The sequence below is a fragment of the Triturus cristatus genome, chromosome 6, assembly GCF_964204655.1.
Source record: "Triturus cristatus chromosome 6, aTriCri1.1, whole genome shotgun sequence".
NCBI classification, from domain to species: Eukaryota; Metazoa; Chordata; class Amphibia; order Caudata; family Salamandridae; genus Triturus; species Triturus cristatus.
In genome coordinates, this window is record NC_140589.1 from 1,458,031,080 (window position 1) to 1,458,051,391 (window position 20,312).

The 20,312-nt window shown below is 41.5% G+C and overlaps 1 protein-coding gene across 2 annotated transcripts in view; it reads left to right on the forward strand.

The window, feature by feature from the left end:
* Positions 1-1,365: 1,365 nt before the first annotated feature.
* SPRED2 (sprouty related EVH1 domain containing 2) overlaps positions 1,366-20,312 on the forward strand; it is a 256,129-nt gene continuing 237,182 nt past the window's right edge. For both annotated transcript variants that reach the window (XM_085612517.1, XM_085612516.1), the window contains exon 1: positions 1,366-1,734. Coding sequence is in view for 1 of the 2 variants with exons in the window: in XM_085612516.1 (XP_085468642.1) it covers positions 1,709-1,734 (26 nt within the window). In the remaining variant the exon portion in view is untranslated. The remainder of the gene's footprint in view (positions 1,735-20,312) is intronic.

Here is a 20,312-nt window from a genome sequence, read left to right on the forward strand (position 1 = left end):
AAAAATAAAATCTCTGCGTCTTTTAAATGTCCAAAATAAATTAATACCATGCCATAGTGCATCAGGAGATTGTAGCCGAAATACAGCTAGGAGATGCGCCATGAAAAGTTGCCTTGTGATGTAATATTATTTCTCTAACCACGTATAATCTGGAATTTCAGGATTTCAATTAGCAAAAACGATTTCATAGAGCATTTTCTTTTCATTTGAAATAACCATGTTGCGTCTTTGCAAAAGAGATATTTTTTTTGTGGTTGAAATGTGTATAATTATGAGTGGTCTTATATAGAATTTAAATAGAACATCTTCCTCCCTCAGCAAATCAACAGAGAGAGACTGGTAATGCAGAAACAGCTGGTCACCAAATGTCTTGCCACATTAAGCACCAGAAGAAAAATGTCCATGGCTGGTTTTTGCGTGAAGGTGACAGCTCTCCTTTCACCTGAAACACGTGCCATATCGGGGAATTATTCTCGTCAACCTTCAGCAAAGGTAAAGGAGCAGTCTACAAGTATAGTAGCTCAGGGCCTTGGCTTCAAAACCAGAAAAATGTCAATTTGGACGTCAGGGTGCAATGCATAGCAAACGTTAAGCACTCAGTCTTTCACAAGTGCTGATGCAGCTATATGCTCTTCCCATCACTTTGGCATTGAAACTAGTAAGGTCGGGCTGGACTCTGTGGCAATCAGGCAGGGCCCGTAGGGCTGGTCTGACATGTCAAAGTATGGGTTGTTTTTGGTGGTTTTAACCCTGGTTTATGATCTGCTTGGTCAGATTTTAATGTCGATTTCCCCGATATTAAAACAAACAATGCGGGCAGCGAGATAAAATCCATGCAGTCTTCCATATCGTTCAAAATACTTATAAAGCGTGTCTTTACAAGCTCAAAACTGAACAAATTTGCAAACATGGGCCACATACTTACCTAATTACTTTTAATTTGGTGCCCGGGCCTGTTCTCTGTCCCACCCCGATTTAAAGAAAGAGAGAATATTGTATTTAAAATTGGCCTGCATTTGAATTGTGGGTTTTAAAAAAGGCGATGAAGTGACAAAATATCAAAATGTTAGATAAAACTTGGGGCTTCTTCACCTTACACAGTCAGCACTGGTATGCTGCCCCGGATCCCTAACTTGAAACGTCTGCCGGGTGCTATGAACCGCTTGAGTGCGGTCGGGTACGGCAGAGGCTGAATGCATGTGCTCGAGTATGGCTATGCTATTGTAGTAGCTGTGCGTCTTTCGTCTAGTGACTAGTCTGGCAGCGCTCTGAGCTGTGGCAGGGGCGGGCGGCTGTCGGTGTCTGGTTTCTCCCCTCCCTCCAGTGCTGCAGCTTGGCAGCTGGTTGCTAGGATGACGTCATCGCTTCCGCCCCACTTCCTCTCCTCGGCGGTGAGAATCCAACATGGACTGAGGCTGCAGCCATGGGGCTCGGACGGGGCCACCGCCAGCCTCCCTCCCAGCTCCCCACTCGGCGCCTGTAAGCGGGAGCTCGCTGCAGAGGCGCTCTACAAGGCCGTGCTGCGCGGCACTCTTCGGGACGGCCGTTCTTTTGCAGTTACACCTTGGTTTTCTTTTACTTTTGGGACAATCCCCCCGGAAAACTATTGAAACATAATAAAAAGTTGAGGAAGGTCCGAGAATGTGACCAAGAAGATGTGGAGCGCGGAGCCGCAGGGCGCTGCTGCGGGCCGCCGCTGAGGAGGAAAATGAACGAGGAAGAACAGCCGGAGGAGTGAGTTGGGGACTCGGGCAGGAATGGGTTGTGTGTTATGGGTGAGGGTAGGTGGTTGGTGCATGAGATTTCAGCCCTAGGGGCTCACAAGAGCTGCTGCACGCCCCCCTGCCGCCGTGTTTACTTCTGCAGGGCTCGCGCTGGCGCCTACACGTCAGTCGCTACCCAGGACTTAACGGGGTTGCCCCGGTCTCGGCAGGGACACCCCCCTCTGCTGCACCCTCCCCTAGCAGGAGCATTTTTAACAGGGGGCCCTTCAGATTTTAGGTGTCAACAGTGTTCCCTTACACTTTGGAGTTTCTGACCCTTCCCCGCCCCCCTGCATTGTCGAGCGTGCGGCGGCCGAGGCTCGGGACATCCCCCCTCCCCCCGCGTCAAATGGAAGCGCAAGCGTCGGCCATTTTTTTTCCTAGAGTCGCCTTCATTTGCATACAGCGTTTTCCATTCATAAAAAAAAGAGCTGGCGTGCGCCGCTGTTCGGGAGGAGGGTGCGCTGCGTGGAAGAGTCCGCGGTCTGGCCCAGCCGTTGGGCAGAGAGGCCTGGCTAGGTGAGGGGGAGTTGCCAGCCGCCTATAGTATGAGCAGATGGCCCCCTCTTCCTTTCTGCCGCGCTTAGTCTCTTGGTAGGCAGGGTGAGGCTCAAGACTGCGCAGCCCCGAGCAGGCCTCCTTCTTGCTGCTGCGTGGGCCGCCTCGCTCTGAGCAGTCCTTGAAAAAGCGCTCGTTCACTCTGCCCTTTAAAGCTCGTAGGACGAGAAATGACCACTCTCCACGCGAGCTCTCCAGCTTCCGCTGCGCCCCATATCCCTTCTTAGTGAGATTTGGATAACCCATGAAATCCCAACATGTCAGTCTAAAGTGGGGCGGTAGGGTTGAACACCTATGTACTGTGTTTGAATAAGCCCATAGATGTTTTTTCTAGAATCATACACTTTGAAAACGAGCTGTATTGTCGGACTTCCTGAGCAAAATCACAAACTTTACATTGGTTTCTCCGAGTTTTAAACTGCGACGCGGCCTTGGGTCTGTTCTTAAAGTGTCCAACTCCCGCCCCCCCCCCCCCCCCCCCTTCCAAAATGGGACAGAAGGCTGCAATATGCTTTTAATGCACATGTTGAGGAAAACAAAGTTATTTTAAAAGGTATAAAAGTAACTACATTAATGTCTAAAGTTTAGTCCAAAGTAAGAGTGAAATGTGTATTGCTGACACAACTTTTCATGTTGCCTATGACCTTAATATTGTGCCATCCACTTCATAGAACGTTAGAAAGTGAATTTCAATCCCCAAGTAAAATGCAGTGAGGAAAATGGATTTCTGAACTATTTGGGAGAGCAACGCAATAAGGAAACAGTCATGCATTCCAGTCTTCATTGAGGAGGGGACGGGGGTCCTAATGGTAACATAACATGACGATCTATGTGGTACTATCAAATCCTCAGTTGCGTTTTGGGAGCGTTATTAAAGCTTCCATTTTCTGTAAATACTATGGAAGAACTCAACCAGAGGTTGTGTCGGTACAGTAGCAATCTAGTAGGATATGGTTTATGCTTATTTTTGATAAACTTTGTTGGTCCACGCTGCCGGAAAGCATTTCCTGAAAAACACCGATTATATCTGTTTTGCCCGCTTAAGCCTTTTCCGGGCGTCCCTGTTCTGTCGGTTGTAATGTTAACTAACGCCAACGATGGGCTGGTGAGGTATTGACATGTAAATTCGATTGGCTCGGTGATGCCCCTCTTGAGTGTAATGTCATTTTACGAGGTTCCTTTTTGTTCTCTACTCTCTCCACCTTCATGTGAACTCCGGGCGATTGCATAGTTGTTATTACATTACTTGGTTGTTCTTTTGTGCAGATACCCGTACTTATTTCACTACCTAGGTTATGTATGTGGAATTAGTAGCAGTATAAGGAATCCAGGTTGGAGATGCATTTAATAATCGTTGAAAAATAAGCTGTCGTTCAAGGAATAGTTGGCTCTATGTTTGCTCAGACTTTACTAGAAAAGGTGGCGGTGTGCTATGGCCTCATCAAGAAGTGATTAACTTGTTATGATGCCTGCTCTTTTGACATCCTGTGGCATGTGTTCCAAAACGTATGTAAAATAATAGAAAAACCACAGGATACTCCAAGCGGTTTTTACTGACATAGTGGCACCTTTTAGCTTGAAGTACACTACAGTGCTAAAACGGGGGCCTTGCCAACAACACTTTCATTTTTAAAAGCCCCTTCACATACAAGTATACGCGAGCTTTTTTAACACACGATGATCGTTTACTTACTTTGGAGTGGCATTTTTTTAACACTAATGTCTCTATACCTTGTTCCGAAATGTTGTATACCTTTTTTTTTTTATTTATTTCAGATCGAATTTTAAATAATTTGCTTTCGCCATCTTTTTTTTGGGGGGGGGGGGCAGCTGCGGCTGTTTTCCCACTATTAACGCCCCTCCGCCTCCTAATTCAGCATTTGTGTGAGGTGGCTTATAGAGTTTCCTGGGTCCTTTGCAGGTTTTTCCTGACATTGGTGGCATGCTGCTTAAGGACCATTACTAATTTGCAGCTTCGTCCTCAGAACTGTTGGGTAGAAAGGGCATCAAATAAAAGTGAGGCAAAGCAGGGTCTCAGTCCCGGACACCGCTCATCTTCTTAGGCTCCAATAGCTATATTTTCTATTGACCGTATTGTTTGGAGCACCAGTGTCAATAAACATCCAACGGAGAACATTGCCAGACTCGCAGTTGGTGATTTGGAAATGTCCTCTCGCATTGGAGCTTTCGTCCCTTCGGCCTTCTGCTAATAGCTGTACTGCTTTCTTGACAGGTAGAGAGAGATCTCTGGGTAGTGATGGGGCCCTGTAAACTCATAGGCAGGCTATGCTAACACAGGGCCCCTCTGCTGCGCAGTTTAAAATGCACATCCGTCACAGCGATATTCTGGTTTAAATGACTAGCAGCCTGTAATGGAACATTTTAAGTCCTTAGATTGGTTCTCTTTGCAAGCTTGAATACTCTTTAAAACGGGGATTGAACGGGTACCTTGGAGCTACTGGTAGCTGCTCGCTTGTACCCTGGAAGTAACTCCCTGAAGCGTAACTCAGCAAAGTGGTTAGTTCAGAGGGTTTACTGTAGCCATATTTAAAAAGGTCACTTTGCAAGAAAAGGACACTTTTTTTTAGTGTGTTACTCCAAATTGAAAATTGCATATTTGATAGAAAATAAATCCTGTTTTTTGCTAAACTAACATGCGGAGGTTTGAAATCAAACTGATTTGAAAATCAAAAACATATATAATCTTCTCTTTGAATTATAGTTAATATTGATTTGCAGAGATTTATAGCCTTTAGTATATCCTTTGTGTGGGTGAACACGTGTTGCTATTTCATTAGGCATGTAGAGGCATTTCATTATGATAACATGTTCCTTGATAGTGCTGTTAGTAACCCTGTGGTTAGTGTTCTCATACAGAATTGAATTTTATATATTTAGCATTTAATACATTGTATCCAGAATATAGACTACCACAAACAATATCATGAAGTTGAGTATATAGAGAGGTAAGTGTAGTTTGCTTTTTTTAAGTCAACATTTATTTACCCTTTAGATTTACATATATTAGAGGTACACAGATGTGGAGTCTAGAATACTTATCTATACATGTACCTTCACAGCATTGTATTAGTCAATATTCTGGATATATTTTGGTATTGCTCAGATGTTGTGACCTACCTCTGGGTGTCCACTACTTTTAGTAATCTAACAAGATATGACCATTTCTGTGGTTGCCTCTGATGTAGTCTCCAATGCTACAATTTTCAAAGTCAGTAGCTCCGTTCGATTTTCATCAGTGTAGCTCACCTTAAAGAAAAGGTTCGAGACCCTTGCTTGAAAATGTTCTCTTCGAAATACCCGTCTGGGCAATTACTATCATAAATAAGAAGGGCATCTACGATTCGAATTTCTAAAGTTTACAGTTGAATTGTCAATATAATTAATAAGCTACTCTTTATTTATGTGGTCAGACACTTCGCTCGTTAAATAATTGCAGCTTACTCCCTGAAGCCCAGTTGGTAGTCACCACGTCAATCAGTCACAGGGAACCTTTGGTATTTAGCCTTTAAAATGTTTATTTGGTAGGTTTGCTTTCCCTCTGTTTAAAAGCCACACATGAGCGGCGGCCTCTACTTTTTTGATGCTTGGACAGTAGTTTTGACCCCTGCATATCTTGGATGCATCCAAATGTTAGAACCTTTTTGAACTCTGCCTTTTTTCACTGTGCTTTTCTATATTCAGGCTGACTAGGCCTGACGTCATCGCTGTCCCGGTTGTTCTAAACATTCTTGGCTTTTTGATGACTATCTTCACTTTTTAAGCAGTAAGTGTAAGTACACCTACATCCCCTTCTTTATTAGCATAGCTCTACTGTTTTGTTTACTGTTACTGAGTGGTGTCCAGCATTCAATCCAAGAATGTGTGCTGAAGCAAATAGATGCTGGGGTTGGAGCGAGTTGGTAAAACCATAACACCTTATTCAAGAGCCATTAACCATAGAGGTAAAATTACGGAAACGAAAATTGTCTGACATCAATACATTTCAAACAATAAAATGTATTTGCTTGCTGTTCATCTGGTTAAGAAACATTAGTCGTATAAAAATAAACTTTCTCTCCTGATTTATGATACTATTACCATCCTTGTCGCTTTTGTTGGCATTATGCCAAAGTCATTTTGTGACCTTGTGCGCCTTTACAACAGGATCCTGGTGTACTCTGATACAGGATCCTGGTGTGTGCTGATGTGGCATCTTGCCAGCAGTATAACTGAGCGCTTACGGTTTGAGGCTGAGTGCTTGCATGTTATGTTCTAGCAATTCATTCGGTTTTGTTCCCACAACTTCAATTTTTGTACCCCTGAAATTCCCATTCAACGGTAGGGCTTTTTACAGAGCGTGTTCTTCGATTTCTTTGCCTAATTACTTACTTGGAAAACTGCACATGCATATTATGTTTTTTGAGGGGCATTGGGAATGTCGACATTTTTGGAAACATGTTATTGATTCTAACTGGAAGAAAAGACGTCGTTTGGTACCGATTAATTGAATTTGGCCCAGACTACATGTAATGCAGGCTTTTTGTTGTAGAATTCTTTAATCGGGTATATGAGTATCTCTTGTTACATGTCTATTTAGTTAGTCATAGGATTTTTCACTTTTTAATGGCTTAGTATTTTAGGTTCAATGGGCATGAGTTTCCATATTGTGATTGTGATAATGTAGGAAACATCTCATTTCGTTTTGTCGAATGCTTAATGCCAGATTTTAAAATATTTTTTCATACTTAAGTTGCAAGTGGTTGAAAATAAACTGCAGGACTATAATCATGTTCATGATTCACTGTTTACAAATGGTGTAAATTTACCCTTATCAATGGAGCTTGCTAACATGAAAATTCTGCCTGAAGTTGAATTTCTGAATTCACAAATTAATGATTACAGGAGAATGACCGCTTCTGTGTGACCCACATGCAAAGGACTGTGATCGCTTACAGTCTTACATATGTGGGCGTTTACCACTAATATGCTGGTGTCATCTCATCCTTGTAACTCAAAAGTTTACTCCTGCCAAATGCAGGAGTAAATGCTATCCAGCTTAGAATGGGGCATAAGGGTATAAAAGAAGCTATATTTCTGATTGTAGAATTGTACAGCAGGTTCCACTTTTAAATGCAGAAGTATTTACGCATTTTAGTATTCATAAAAATCTGGCTGTCACATACTACCAACACCACTCCAGAATTCCAAAAGTACGAATTTTGCCACAAATGCAGAACATTCCTTACAGTACCAAATTGCTAAATCAAATAAAATGCAGGTTGAACTCTTAGATTTCAATTTTCTTTATCCTACTTATTGGTAACTACTTCTGTAAATGGTTGACTAGCTAATCTAAAGCGATATTGATTAATGGTGATTAGTTGGATATCTCATTTTGCCCCTTTTAATGTTGCATATGTTATGTTTGCTGATTAAAGTAATATAGTGTTAACCCCTGTGGAATAAACAGTATAAATAAAGTGATTTTGAACCATGCCTGTTTTCTGTTGGTATTGCAAAGTGTTTGACTTTTGGGTTTTGTCATTTGGATCCATCGCATACTTCTTTGTCTAATCTATTTTGAATTGGCTTGAGTGCATGTAGACTCCGCTTTAATGACAGCAAGAGTGACAGCAAAACTGAAAAGAGGTGTGTTTTTAGGTTCATCCTATAGTCAGTACAGTTACAGTAAATTATGAGAAATATGTAATGGTAGTTACAGACTGAAGAAAGGGTGTTCAGATAGGATGCACATTAAATGCTTTCCTCCTATTTGAAGCCCACGTGTGCATCCAGTTTGAAGCCCATGTTTTGGACATTGTTCCCCAGTGAAGGGCCCAATTCAGAAGAATGAAGGATAGTCTTTTGACCTTCAGAGTTCACATTCAAGTGGCTGTCTTTCCTTTTATCATGGGTAAGATACATGTCTAGAATTGATGGGAGGATTGATCTCCAAGTCCAAGGGGAAATTGGTGGCATCTGCGCACACTCACAGAAACACTGACAACAATCATAGTAGGTGAACCTTAAATAAGACAGGTGAAAGGGAGGTCTCTTGTGAAGCACCACAAAAGACAGTCTATGGACTAGAGGCATACAATGGTATGGGCACTGATCAAGTTATTTCTGACAATGAATATTTTATCCATGCCATCGTTAGGTTAGTGAGTCCCATCTCCATAACCTGTTTGAGGTAGTTGGCATGGTTGACATTGTCAAACGGTGCTGTCAAGTCCAAAAAGGTTAGAGTGGCGATAATTCTACTATCAGTGTTTCAGCCTGCGATGGTTCATCATTGATTTTTATTAGTTATTCAATGTGTCTGGAAGGGTGAAGTCGGCTTTTAAGCGATTCAGCCGTTAAAACTATTTTGTTTTGCATAATTATCTTTACTCGTTTTCCTGAAATTTTAGATAGGATGACCCAATACCTCAGATGATCCCCTGTGTACAATGATGGACTTTATCTTAAATGTAATTCTTTTTAAAAAGCCGCATTGTCTCCGTGCCTTCTTGATGCTTGGGAAAGAATAGTGCCCATTGTAAGCAAGTTTATAATCTTTGTATACCATCATTGAGTAGCAGCACAAAATGACTTATTTGCTCATCTAGATATTGTATATTTATTCTGTAGTTCTGTAATTCAGTTCGTTATAAGGGAAGGGTAGGGGAATAGCTGCCTTGCACAAGTTAAGCCTTCCACTGTTAACACTATAGGTCTCAATAGTGTGTAGCTCAAGAATACGTGAAAAAGATGTGATTGTTATGGGTCCTCCGAATTTTGGAAAGATCACTTGAAGGCGTATAGAAATTTTTATGTTTATTGATCTTTATTTCTCGATTTGTTTCACTTCTTGTTTAATTCATTCATAACCATCATAGGCGATCATTCACTTGACGAAACAACGCATGTTTCATGAAATCAATGGCTTCATCAGGATTAAAAATAAATATTTAACAATAAATACACACGACTTTGCAACCTGTAATTTAACTATGCAGCAATTACCTGAAAAAAATAAACCACTTGTTCACTCTAGTATACTGAGCAAATGATTCTCAGTTGCGTAGACGCGTGGCACTGTATAATTAAAAATGACTCAAAGAGCTACAGTTGATTTAGTAGGTTCCATTATATACCTGAGTCGAGATAATTTAATACTAGAATACACGTTCTAAGGGTAAGGGTCGACAGTCGTGGTGTAACCAAATGTTCAATGTGTTTTCTTCTCAAATTATTGTATTTTGGTTGTTTTAAATATCGAAGCATTTTTAGAACCTTGCAAAATATTTTATAACATTTTAAAGTGACACCAATCAGTCCAAGTTGAAGAGCACTTGTAAGTTGAATTTTTGGAGAGGAGTCTGACCGTTTCTGGCATCTTAAAAGATGTTTCAGAATATACATACTTCATAATATAATGACATATTTATTGCATCTCCAGTGCCTACACGATCATCAGATGTTAGACACTGGTGATCTTCTGAAAAAATAGATTGCACACCATCAGGTGAATCCTATTGGATTGTGCACATTGCAGTCAACTTGCAATGGGATTTCCTTAATTGTAAACCCATTCCAAGAGCTCGTAGCATACGCTGTTGGGGGCACTGGTATGGAGCCGCTTCCCCTGGTCTTCCCTGCTGCTTTTGCGGGAGGATGAAGCTCCTCCTCGTCTGCACATCATTCTGGGTATCACTTCTGGCAGCGCTCTGCAGAGCCAGTGTTACCAGTGCGAGTAATTCCATCTGAACGGCATCCATCTCACTCCCCGAGTTCATTGTGAACTGTGCGGTGAATGTGCAGGACATGTGCCAGAAAAAAGTCTTTGAGAATAGCCAGGGTATGCCATGCTTCTGATTTGGTTTCCTGCTATTTTAAGCGGGAAGCACTACATCGTTGGGGGAGGCTGCAAGCCCCAAATCTCATTGCCAGGCCCGGGAGGATGGGCCGCACAACATCGTGCTTTTAAGCACCAAATGACTTCCGCAGGACTCACTACATCGTTGGTGGGGGCCTTAAGCTTCATATCTCATTGCCAGGCCTGGGAGGAGAGGTTGAGCAACAACATCGTGCTTTTAAGTGCCAAAGGACTTGAGCACGACGTGCTACATAATTGGTAGCTACTGCACGCCCCTTATCTCATTGCCAGGCCCAGTAGGCGGGGCTGAGCAATAGTATTGCATTATTGAGTGCCAACGGACTCCCGTGGGCGCCAGATGCGTCAGGCCGAAGACAAGGCCAAGAGCGGGTCTGTCTTCAGCGGAAGAGGCTGGGCAGGGCTACCCCTCTAGGGTCCTGGGCCTAACTTCATTATAGAGTGAGCCAGTATTAGTGGAGGTTATATCGGGCACACCATTTTGGGAATCTGTTATCTTTTAAGTGGTGTCCAAATTATCTCTCTGAACATCAACTTTATAACCAGCTGGGCTCTAAACCAGGAGGAACATGGGCAAACATGAACTACCCGGGGCCAAAGATAATGCTAATGCCAGACTATCCCATGGTAGCACGCTGGATTCCTTTTTGACTTGTGCATTTTGGGTGATTTCCAAAGCGATAGACCTCAGTAGAGATGCCTATCTCTAGAAACGGGGAGGACTTAAATTGTCCTCGGCGGGGCCAGTTAGGACATCAACATGCCAAGGGACTAGTGACTCTTTCAGTCTACGCAGCCCACAATCCAATGACTCTGAGCCCCAAGCTTATTTTCCACCGACTGAAGTGCACAATGATTCAGCTATTTCTGCTGTTAGTGACTGTGGGCCCTTTACTAAAAGAAAGTGCCAACGCAAGCGAGTTAGCAATTCCAGAGCCTGCGCACAAAGGAATCCAGGCAAAAACACTACACTGTGACCGTCTTCCAGCATCTTGGTCCGTCTCCACCATCCGTGAATGAAATTGGGACCATATTTTAGACCAGTTAAATCAATTAGCTCTGTTTGTGTTACTCCATTGGTGGACTGGTTGCGAAGCTTGGAAAATGTTGTTCAGGAACTAATGAAGTTGCATGCTAACCAGAAGGCCTCTCTCGATTTCTTCCTACATAGAACCTCTTAGCTTGGTTGGGGCTTTGGGTCGGATTTCAGCTGTTAACGCCCCTAGTTCGGCCACACATCTATCTCAAGTTGACGCTGTCTTTACGGGTGTCCAGATCCCTAGCTCACAAGTAAGGGGTACTTTGGTGCCTCTGAGAAGGGGGAGGGGCATCTATGGAGCGTCAAAGGACCCGAATGTCTCCCTTGATCAGGATATTAGAGCCCATGCTCAGCGTGATATTAACCAGCCATGTTTAAATCTCCCACAGAATGTTGTCCGTATGTTGCTATCCTAACGGGTTTACCAACCATGGCCCCCTCTATAGAGGAATCTACCTCCTAACTTAAGAATAAGATGCGACTCTGGATGACCCATAATTCATACTCCAACATTAGTGAATATAATGACATTCTATTTGTGAGGGTAGTTGGGTGGGTTGGCTCCACAGTCAAGCATGATTAATTGCAACAACCTAAATCTGGCCTGCTGCCTGATCTCAAGCAATGCTAGGAAGCAATTCTGGAACAATGTTATTAATATTCTCCCATTCGTTTTTTTTCTTTAAGCATCTGCAACCCAGGATGTAGCCTGGGCATCACAGACCCCTCCCCCGCCAACTAATGACTTGTGAGCCTGCTAGACCAGTTGTTCCTATTTCTAATAGATTCCTCCTCCTGTCGGACCTGGATTGTAATGATTGACGCCCAGAGGACCTAATTATCCACAGATGTAGCTAAGATACCCATGTCCAGCCCTCCCATCAGCGTCTTGGTTCCATAGCAAGGGTCTGTTTTAAGGCTTGTATGTTAAAACTTTCCCGGTTATTGGGGCCAAACATCTGGATCCAGAGCGGATTGATTTTATTACTCAGTTTGACATAGTTATGCTACAAGAATCTTGGGCCCTTGAGGATATTATTGGGATGGATTTGAGAGTTTCACTATTCCAGTCATTGCTTCATTGGGGTTGAGAGTCTTGCTGTCATGATTCATATCTCCAAGCTTTTTAAGATTGTTCCGATTTACCCATAACTGTAATAGGATCCAGATTTTGTGGACTATTTTACCCAATAAGTTTAATTTCTTTCTTTTCAATTTTTATAACACTGTCTATGATCTAGATTTTAAGCTGACACTCTATCAAGTGCTTTCACACTTGTAAGGGGCACTACAAATATACACAATATTTCCAAACAAATATCTTTGATTCAAAAACATTTATTCTCAAATCTCATATTTTTTAACATGGAGAATGTCCAATTGTTCATGTACCAATGTCTTATTGCTTTAATGCCTCGGTTAGTCCTTTATCCATTAATAAATGTTCTTGCCAATAATGAATCCTTTATATCCATGTTCCATATCGGAGTCTTAAAGCAATGTAATGTATTTTAATCCATCCAAATTTTTCTTTTAATCCATCAATCGTTGTTACCAATTTTTTATGATCCAATCACTTTATCATCCTTTTGATCCATCCATCGTTTCTTTCCAAGTGCTGTCAATCTTGAAACTCAGGTTATTTAGTCTCTTTAATTGTTTTAATGTTATATTAGGTAGAGATTTTAATGCTAAAGTGGGTTCTAATTCCACAGTGTCTGACCCTTTTTTGCTAAGCAATGTGCCAATCTGTACTAAATCACCTGATCTTAGAGGGGTGGAGGCTGTATAAAGCCCTGTGCAACTCAGCCTCTCCAGTGTGATCGAAATTGCCCCATGCTTTTGTTGGCTGGGGGCCATAGTTCAACTATTGGCTGTTTTCATATCCAACAACGTAACGTTTTGCTCATTCAGTGGGAGGCGGGTTGACCGAAAATTGTTAGTGGCCATAACCCCAATGAGTTCACTGTCAGTCTACCTTACTGTTCCCACTCCTCTGTTTCCCCTGTAATAACCAGCCTGTCCAAGAAAGACAAGGGCCTCCGGATAAAATGTAGAGAAATCTATATTCCTACCCTGATGCATTCACTAATTGCTTTGAATCTAGGTATATTAGTTGACTGTCTTATAACTCTCAGCCTTCTGCCCATTGATAACTTGGATGCTCTTCAGATCTTAAACCAATCCACCAGAACAATTATATTAGATCTCTCTGTATCTAGAATGGTACGAAAATCTGGATGGTTTGACAAAGAATTTGATTGCTACCTGTAGGCTCTGAGAAATCCTTAATGCTCACCCCAGGAATCCGCACAGTATTACAGCAGCAATGCTAGCATATAAAGAGGCTATTACGACCAGGAAATTAACAGTAAAGGAGAAAACATAGGAATGCATAGTTTTTACATGCAAAGCCAGAGACATAAGGGTTTTTTGGGAGATTAACATTAAACAGGCACCCTTACCCTATGGGCCATTTCATAACATCAACCCGGATAGATGGGTGGCCCATTTTAAGCAGATTTACTCAATAGGACATAATGCCATGGCAGATTTTGTAGAAGAGACCCAACGATTTTCTTTAGAGAATTCTTTTGCACGCGAGGATTTCTCTAATGATATCTTGAATAGCCTATCTAATAAGACTCCTAGGCCAGATGGGGTGCGCTTGGACCTTTTACAAGGTCAGCATCCATCTATGGACCCCTTTGATCGCCAACATTTTAAATGCTGCAGCATCTTTCAAATCCCCAATTAGTGGAAAATTGAAACTATTGTGCCAGTGTTTAAGATGGCCAGTAGACAGGACAACAGCTGCTACAGACCAGTGTCGTTGTGGGGAGAGGAGTTGGCCTAACGGTTAGGGCGGTCGACCTCGAATCTGGGGAACTGGGTTCGAGTCTCTGCAATGACGCTGAACATCCTGTGATTCTGGGCAAATCACTTAATCTCCCCGTGCCTAACAAAAGAAAAAATGAATGTTTCCTCATGTAACGCAACTGGTGCTATGTAAAGCGCTCTGATACCCGATTCAGGTCAAGTTCGCGCTATATAAAACTCTGTAAAATAAATAAACTTCATGTGGTCGACATGTTTCTTGCCTATGTGTCACATTGATCAAGCGGCAATTCATCAGGACCTAACAGGATTGTAAATCTATACTATTTGCGGTGTTCTGGTTGACTAACCGTGATCTACCACACAAAGCACCCTTAATGTCGTACCTGTAAAAGCGGTGGCCAATCAAGATCGGTTGGTGACTGGCACCATCAACTCCCGGCAGGTAAAGACACCTAGTAGTTCCAGTGTCGTGGCATCAACCGCGGGGATGTCGGAAGACCTACCCATACGCTGCCGAAGACCATGTAACAGTGTCTGAACCATAATCTTATCATGGGGAAATGATAAAGCAGCAAAGAAAGGGGCAATCTATTCAGCTTTTATGGATCTTAGTAGTGTATTTGAACATATCCAATCAGTCCAAGCTGTGAGGCATTTGATCTAGCATTGATATGCCTTCTCCCTTGATTGATTTCCTACGGGTCTTACACACAGAGGTTAGTGCCTCTGTTAAATACGACACCGGGGAAGAAAGCATTTCCTATAATTTTTTATTTTTTTTGCTTTTCCTCAGGGAGTTTGACAAGGCTGTGTTTTGGCCCTTATTATATTTTTGTTCTACATTAATGGTCTGAATTCATTTTTGGTTTCCAATGGGAAAGATATGCCAAAGGTGAAATCCCTTCTTTATGCTGATGACATAGACCTGCTCTCCTGTACCCCTAGTGGCCTTAGGGACATCATTAATGCCATTGTTAAGTTTATGGACAATCCAGGCTGGACACCAATATTGCCAAGACTCATTATATGGTGTGTGGGAGGTAGACTTGCAGAGTCAGACCAATTTCCATTAGGGGCAAAAACACTGAAAGGGTCGGCGATTTGCCTTATTTGGGTATCACCTTTGCCTCATAGAACTGTTGGCTACCCTGTCTTTCAAATCGCAGTTTGTACTTTAATCAATCATGTGCAACATTGTTTACATTTGCTGTTAGTGTTGGTAGCAAACCTATTCTCCCTCCTAACCCAGTTTGCTGGAAGTATATAAAATAAAGTGCTTTCCCATTCTGACTTATGGGGATGCCATGTAGGGATACCTCAATTGTTCGAAAGTACAGCCGGAGGAGAACCGTGTCTGTAGGAGGCTCTTCTGTTAAGGTCCAGGTAGTTCTCATTGTTTTGCCCATGAAGAACTAAACCTAGCCTATGTTGATGATTTTATGAAACTTGCTCTTCTCCTCTTGTAGATGGAGGCTTCGAGCAATCCGCATACTGCTTTCAACTGTGATGTGTTCCTGGATTGCCTAAAGTGAGAGAATGGCCATAAAATCCCATGCCTTGATTATGTTAGGAGAACTGCATAATCATTGGGTATGACTGATTTGTATAATTCTCCCCATATGATGGGCAAGGGTGAGCATGCGAAAGTAAAGATACTATTCACCAAGCACGCCTCAGATGTAAAAGAGTTTATCTTTGGGCAAACCAACCCTCAAAGACTACTTGGTTACAAAAATGTATGTTGGACCCGAGCCTTCTCTTTCCCTTGTGAGAAACCAATGGAAAGGGTCCCCTTTAACAAAATTTCGAGTAGGCTTGATTAGAACCCATCACTGTTTTCCAGCAGGCCAATTTTTCCGGAATTCTATATTGATTTACCCTTGTATTAATAATTCACCACAGACACTAGAGAACTGTACATTATTTTGCAGCTACTATGAACCCTTCCGATGCAAGCACTTGTTCCCTGTCCCTAGTGGAACCCTTTGTTTCTGACAACATGGGCCAGCCTTCTTTTACCTTCAAATGTTAGCTGTTTGTTATGCTGTAGGGGCTACAGTGGCACAAAACAATGAATTCTTAGTATATATGTTTTTAAACAGTGTGTTTTAATTTAACGATCTGTTAAACTTAACTCAATGTTATATATTTTATCTGTCATCCATCTATAAATTTAACAGCTCTCTTTTATCTAGGTATGTATCTTTATTATCTTTTTATGACCTATTCAGTGCCATTTGTACTTTTTTTGTTTTGTTTTATTCTTTTATGATTATTTTTTAATATAATCAAGATTTGCAATCAATCAATCAGTTCCAAGATTGCCAGCCATGTGTGCGTATGTTTCGTGATGTGCGCATGCTATTGTAAAAAAACAAAACGGTGGCAGCCAACATCTCTGCTTTTAAAGCCAGGATTAAATAGAAATGGACGTAACCAATCATTACACCTGTATAGCACGTTCAGTTTGTCTAAAAGCAATGCAAACCTACCTGGATTCATGATAGGTTTGCTTCTCTGAACACTGCTATATACTTAAAAATTGGCATCCCAGTTTGTTTTGGAAAATAATTCATCTGGAGACAGAAAAAGTTATCTGTACCTCTACCCCTACCATTGTGATAATTTCTAACCTTTTACTGACTGCTCTTGAAATATATTCCATTGATGTTAGATTTGTGATCAACAGTAGGGTCCGTTTTTGCCACATTTCCATATGTTTATTATTCAATGCCATTGTTAAATAAACGATTTGCGGGACCATTTGCACCCTTCCAACCTATTTATATAGCCCATACCAGATTATGTTTACGCGAGCAAGCAGGCAATCTCATTGCGTTTCACCTTTGTATACATTGATGGCTATTCTATTCAAACTGTAGAAAGTAATCAGTTTTGAATAAACACCCTTTTGTATTTATTTTTCTTAGCACTCCCTAGTGATTCTCTGATAGGGCAGCCTTGCTCAGTGTGTTTTCACCCTAGCTATTTTACACCCTTTTAATAAGTTATGCCATTTGATCATTTTTAATGAGAATCTTTTTGCATTATATAAGACATGAAACCCAAACCACTTATTTGAAATGTGCCTATTCAACTTTATGTGCATGTGGCGTACCGTTCTCTAATTACTTACACGTCACGTTGGGGCCTGCAGTAGTGATTCATCCAGTTGGTTTTCACTGTGGATGGATTCCACGCAAATCCTAGATCAGGGGTCTCCAACCTTTTCTGTAGTGAGAGCTACTTCTGCTCAAGGAAAGTCTTCCCGAGCTACTTGCAAATTTTATAGCTGTAAAATAGTGACTACACTATGACCACCCAATGCAAGATTTTCAGTAGTTACCACCCACGTATACCAATTACGGTTACCAGCAGAAATGGTGGGGAAAAAATCATCAATATTAAATGCCTCCTCTTGACATATGAAGTAACATTCAAATCTTGACATGCCCAGTGGCACAGAGGAAATAAGCACAGCAGTACGTCTCCCCAGCTGAGCTTGAATTATCATTCACCAGTTTCTGAAAATGCACATTTTTCTATCAAATACCACTTTCCACTGTGGGCAAACAAACTCAATTTTCTAGAAGAAACCCAATTTTTTAAAACTAAAACCGCTTTTAAAATATCCGTTTTCAGTTTTTGAGAAATGCACAGCCTCAAAACATTAGCTTGTCATTTTCATCATGTACTCCCATGTACAGATGCCTCATATGGACAGACTACTTTGAATTACCAGGTATTAACGTCATATGCCATTAATGCTCACCATAGCACCACGGATGCCTGGATTGTGCCAGTAATGCTCACCATTATACTAGGGCCACAGTTGTGCCAAGGCTGGACACCATACGGATCAGGGATAAGACCATATATCAGTCATGACCATTAATATGCCAGGAATAGGTACATAAAGACTAGTCATGCTCTTAGTAGGTCTATGATGGCTGCAAGTATACCACAACTAGCCCAGATATACTAAAATAGTCAAGGATGACCATTATTATGCCATTGGCACTTTTATGCCAGTAATGAACACAATTAAGCCAAAGATAACACTCTGATAATGGGGGCTAGCATATATATATTTGGCGGTTCTTGGCACCAGGCATAGTTTAAGGAACCAATAGTGTTTATAATAAACACACACATAAATGTTGATGAATCTCTTAATTGTTTCTGGTCGGGATCATACCCTGTTCTCCTCGGGTCTTGAGCTGATCATGCATCTAACAGACACATTTTCACTCTGACTCCTGCAGTGCTGCACTTTGTTGAGTAAGCACCGATTACAGCTCAGGCTACTGCTGCCATAATTTTTTGATGGTGCACTGTTCATCCACATGTTGTGACTGATAAAGGAGGGACTACAACATTGTCAATCTCCCTGTCGCTTAATTATATTGAGATTGGATACAGACTATCATGTGGCAGGTCCTATAAGCCACCATAGTGTGTGTTTGAGTGTTAGTATTAGTTACGGTCATAAGTTTGTCTGGCTGTCACTCTAAGGGTCTTGCGATTATCAGTGCTGCCTTCTTTAATAGGCACCTACTCTCTGAATTTGATACTGGGCTTGACTTCACCTCAGAGAGCTACTTTGAAGGTACTGGTGAGCTACCAGTAGCTCACAAGCTACTCGTTGGAGACCCCTGTCCTAGATTGATGCCTGTGGTTGGGTCATCATTAACCAGGAGGACACCAGAAAGAAACATTAGGCTCTTGGTACAAGGAAATGCGCAACACAAAAATAAATGAGAAATAGATCAAGATTCACAATTCTACAAGCCTCAATAAGGAGAGAAGGCTTTGGAAAACTCATTCATCTTTTTGAACCCGAGGTTGATCTAACGATTATAAGACAGATAGTTAGATAACATCCACTGTTGTGCATGTGTATATTGTCGGGCAACACAATGCACATTTACTTTTTCTACTGTAGGGTTACTCGGTGTCAGGAGAAAAGGAGCTTTCTTGGAAGGACAAAGCAAAATATTTCAGGATTAATGGCCAGGCTTTAGCCAATCAGGAACTAACATTTGAAGGCCCGTTTTCTAAAGTTCTGGAGGGCACATTTGGTCTTTTTATGGTATTTATCTGGCACTTAATTACCTGGATTTGAAATGCCTTTGGTAAATTACATTTAATTTGCGTACCTGGTAATTTGTGAGGAGCTATGGGCTCAATGTAGTAATTCTGTGTAGCAGTGCCACAAAACATTGTGGTGTGGTGATTGAGTTTAGCTTTCAGAGGTAGAAATTCTCTGGTGAGGTTGTGCCACATGAACGTTATTTGTGATGGTAGTTGTTTGTTTAAAGAACATGAACAATATGAGCATTGGTCCTCCAAAGGTCATAAGGGAGACAATGTGGGGCCACCTCAGTCTTTTCTTAATAGGCTGGTGTGTCTAAGCTGTATTTAGATGTCAAGTCGGAACATATTTTTAACAGCACACTGATTTCCACTCTAGTTCTTACTTTAGCATTGTACTACAAAAAAATGTAAAAGTGCAACAACATTGCTCTTTGCTAACATGTTTCTTCAGCTCTAATACTGCATGTCTTATATCTGCTGCACTTATTTTGCTTTATAATCGTTTTTTTTTTAGGTCTGGCTGTACAGCTGGGTGTGAATAACAGAAGAAAAGCTTACAGAAGTACTATGGACATATGGTGTTAGACTCTGACCACGTTTGTTCTCTTGAATACAGCACTTGGTTGGACAACATGCGCTTCCACTGTAAAATAGTGCTTGTATTGCAGGTTTTGCTTTGATGGACAGATAGTTCTTAATACAGTAGGACTGTGTTGATTATGGTGGCAAGGAAATAATAGAGGCTATTGGTCTGATCTGTATATAATTAGGTTACATTAAAGATGATGATTAACGTATTTTTTCATATTTCACTATACTAATTCAACACTAATCGTTTGTGTTCCGGAGTAACGTGCTACTCGCCGAAAAAGCGATTTGACGCCTCGTCGGGGGTAGTGAGCGCTATATAAATGCAATTACAATACAATCTATGGTGAAAAGTATATGGTAAAGTCAATAAACATTCACGGGTTGATTGCTATTACTTCATATTAACTCCCGCAGAGAGGTATGTTGCTGCTTGGAATCTCACAGATAACCATAGTAGGCAGTAGATAGTATTTTGCTTTAGCAACCATACTTTTGTACACATTTGTGATCTTATGACTGCTGAATGGTTGTCTTGCTGGAAATC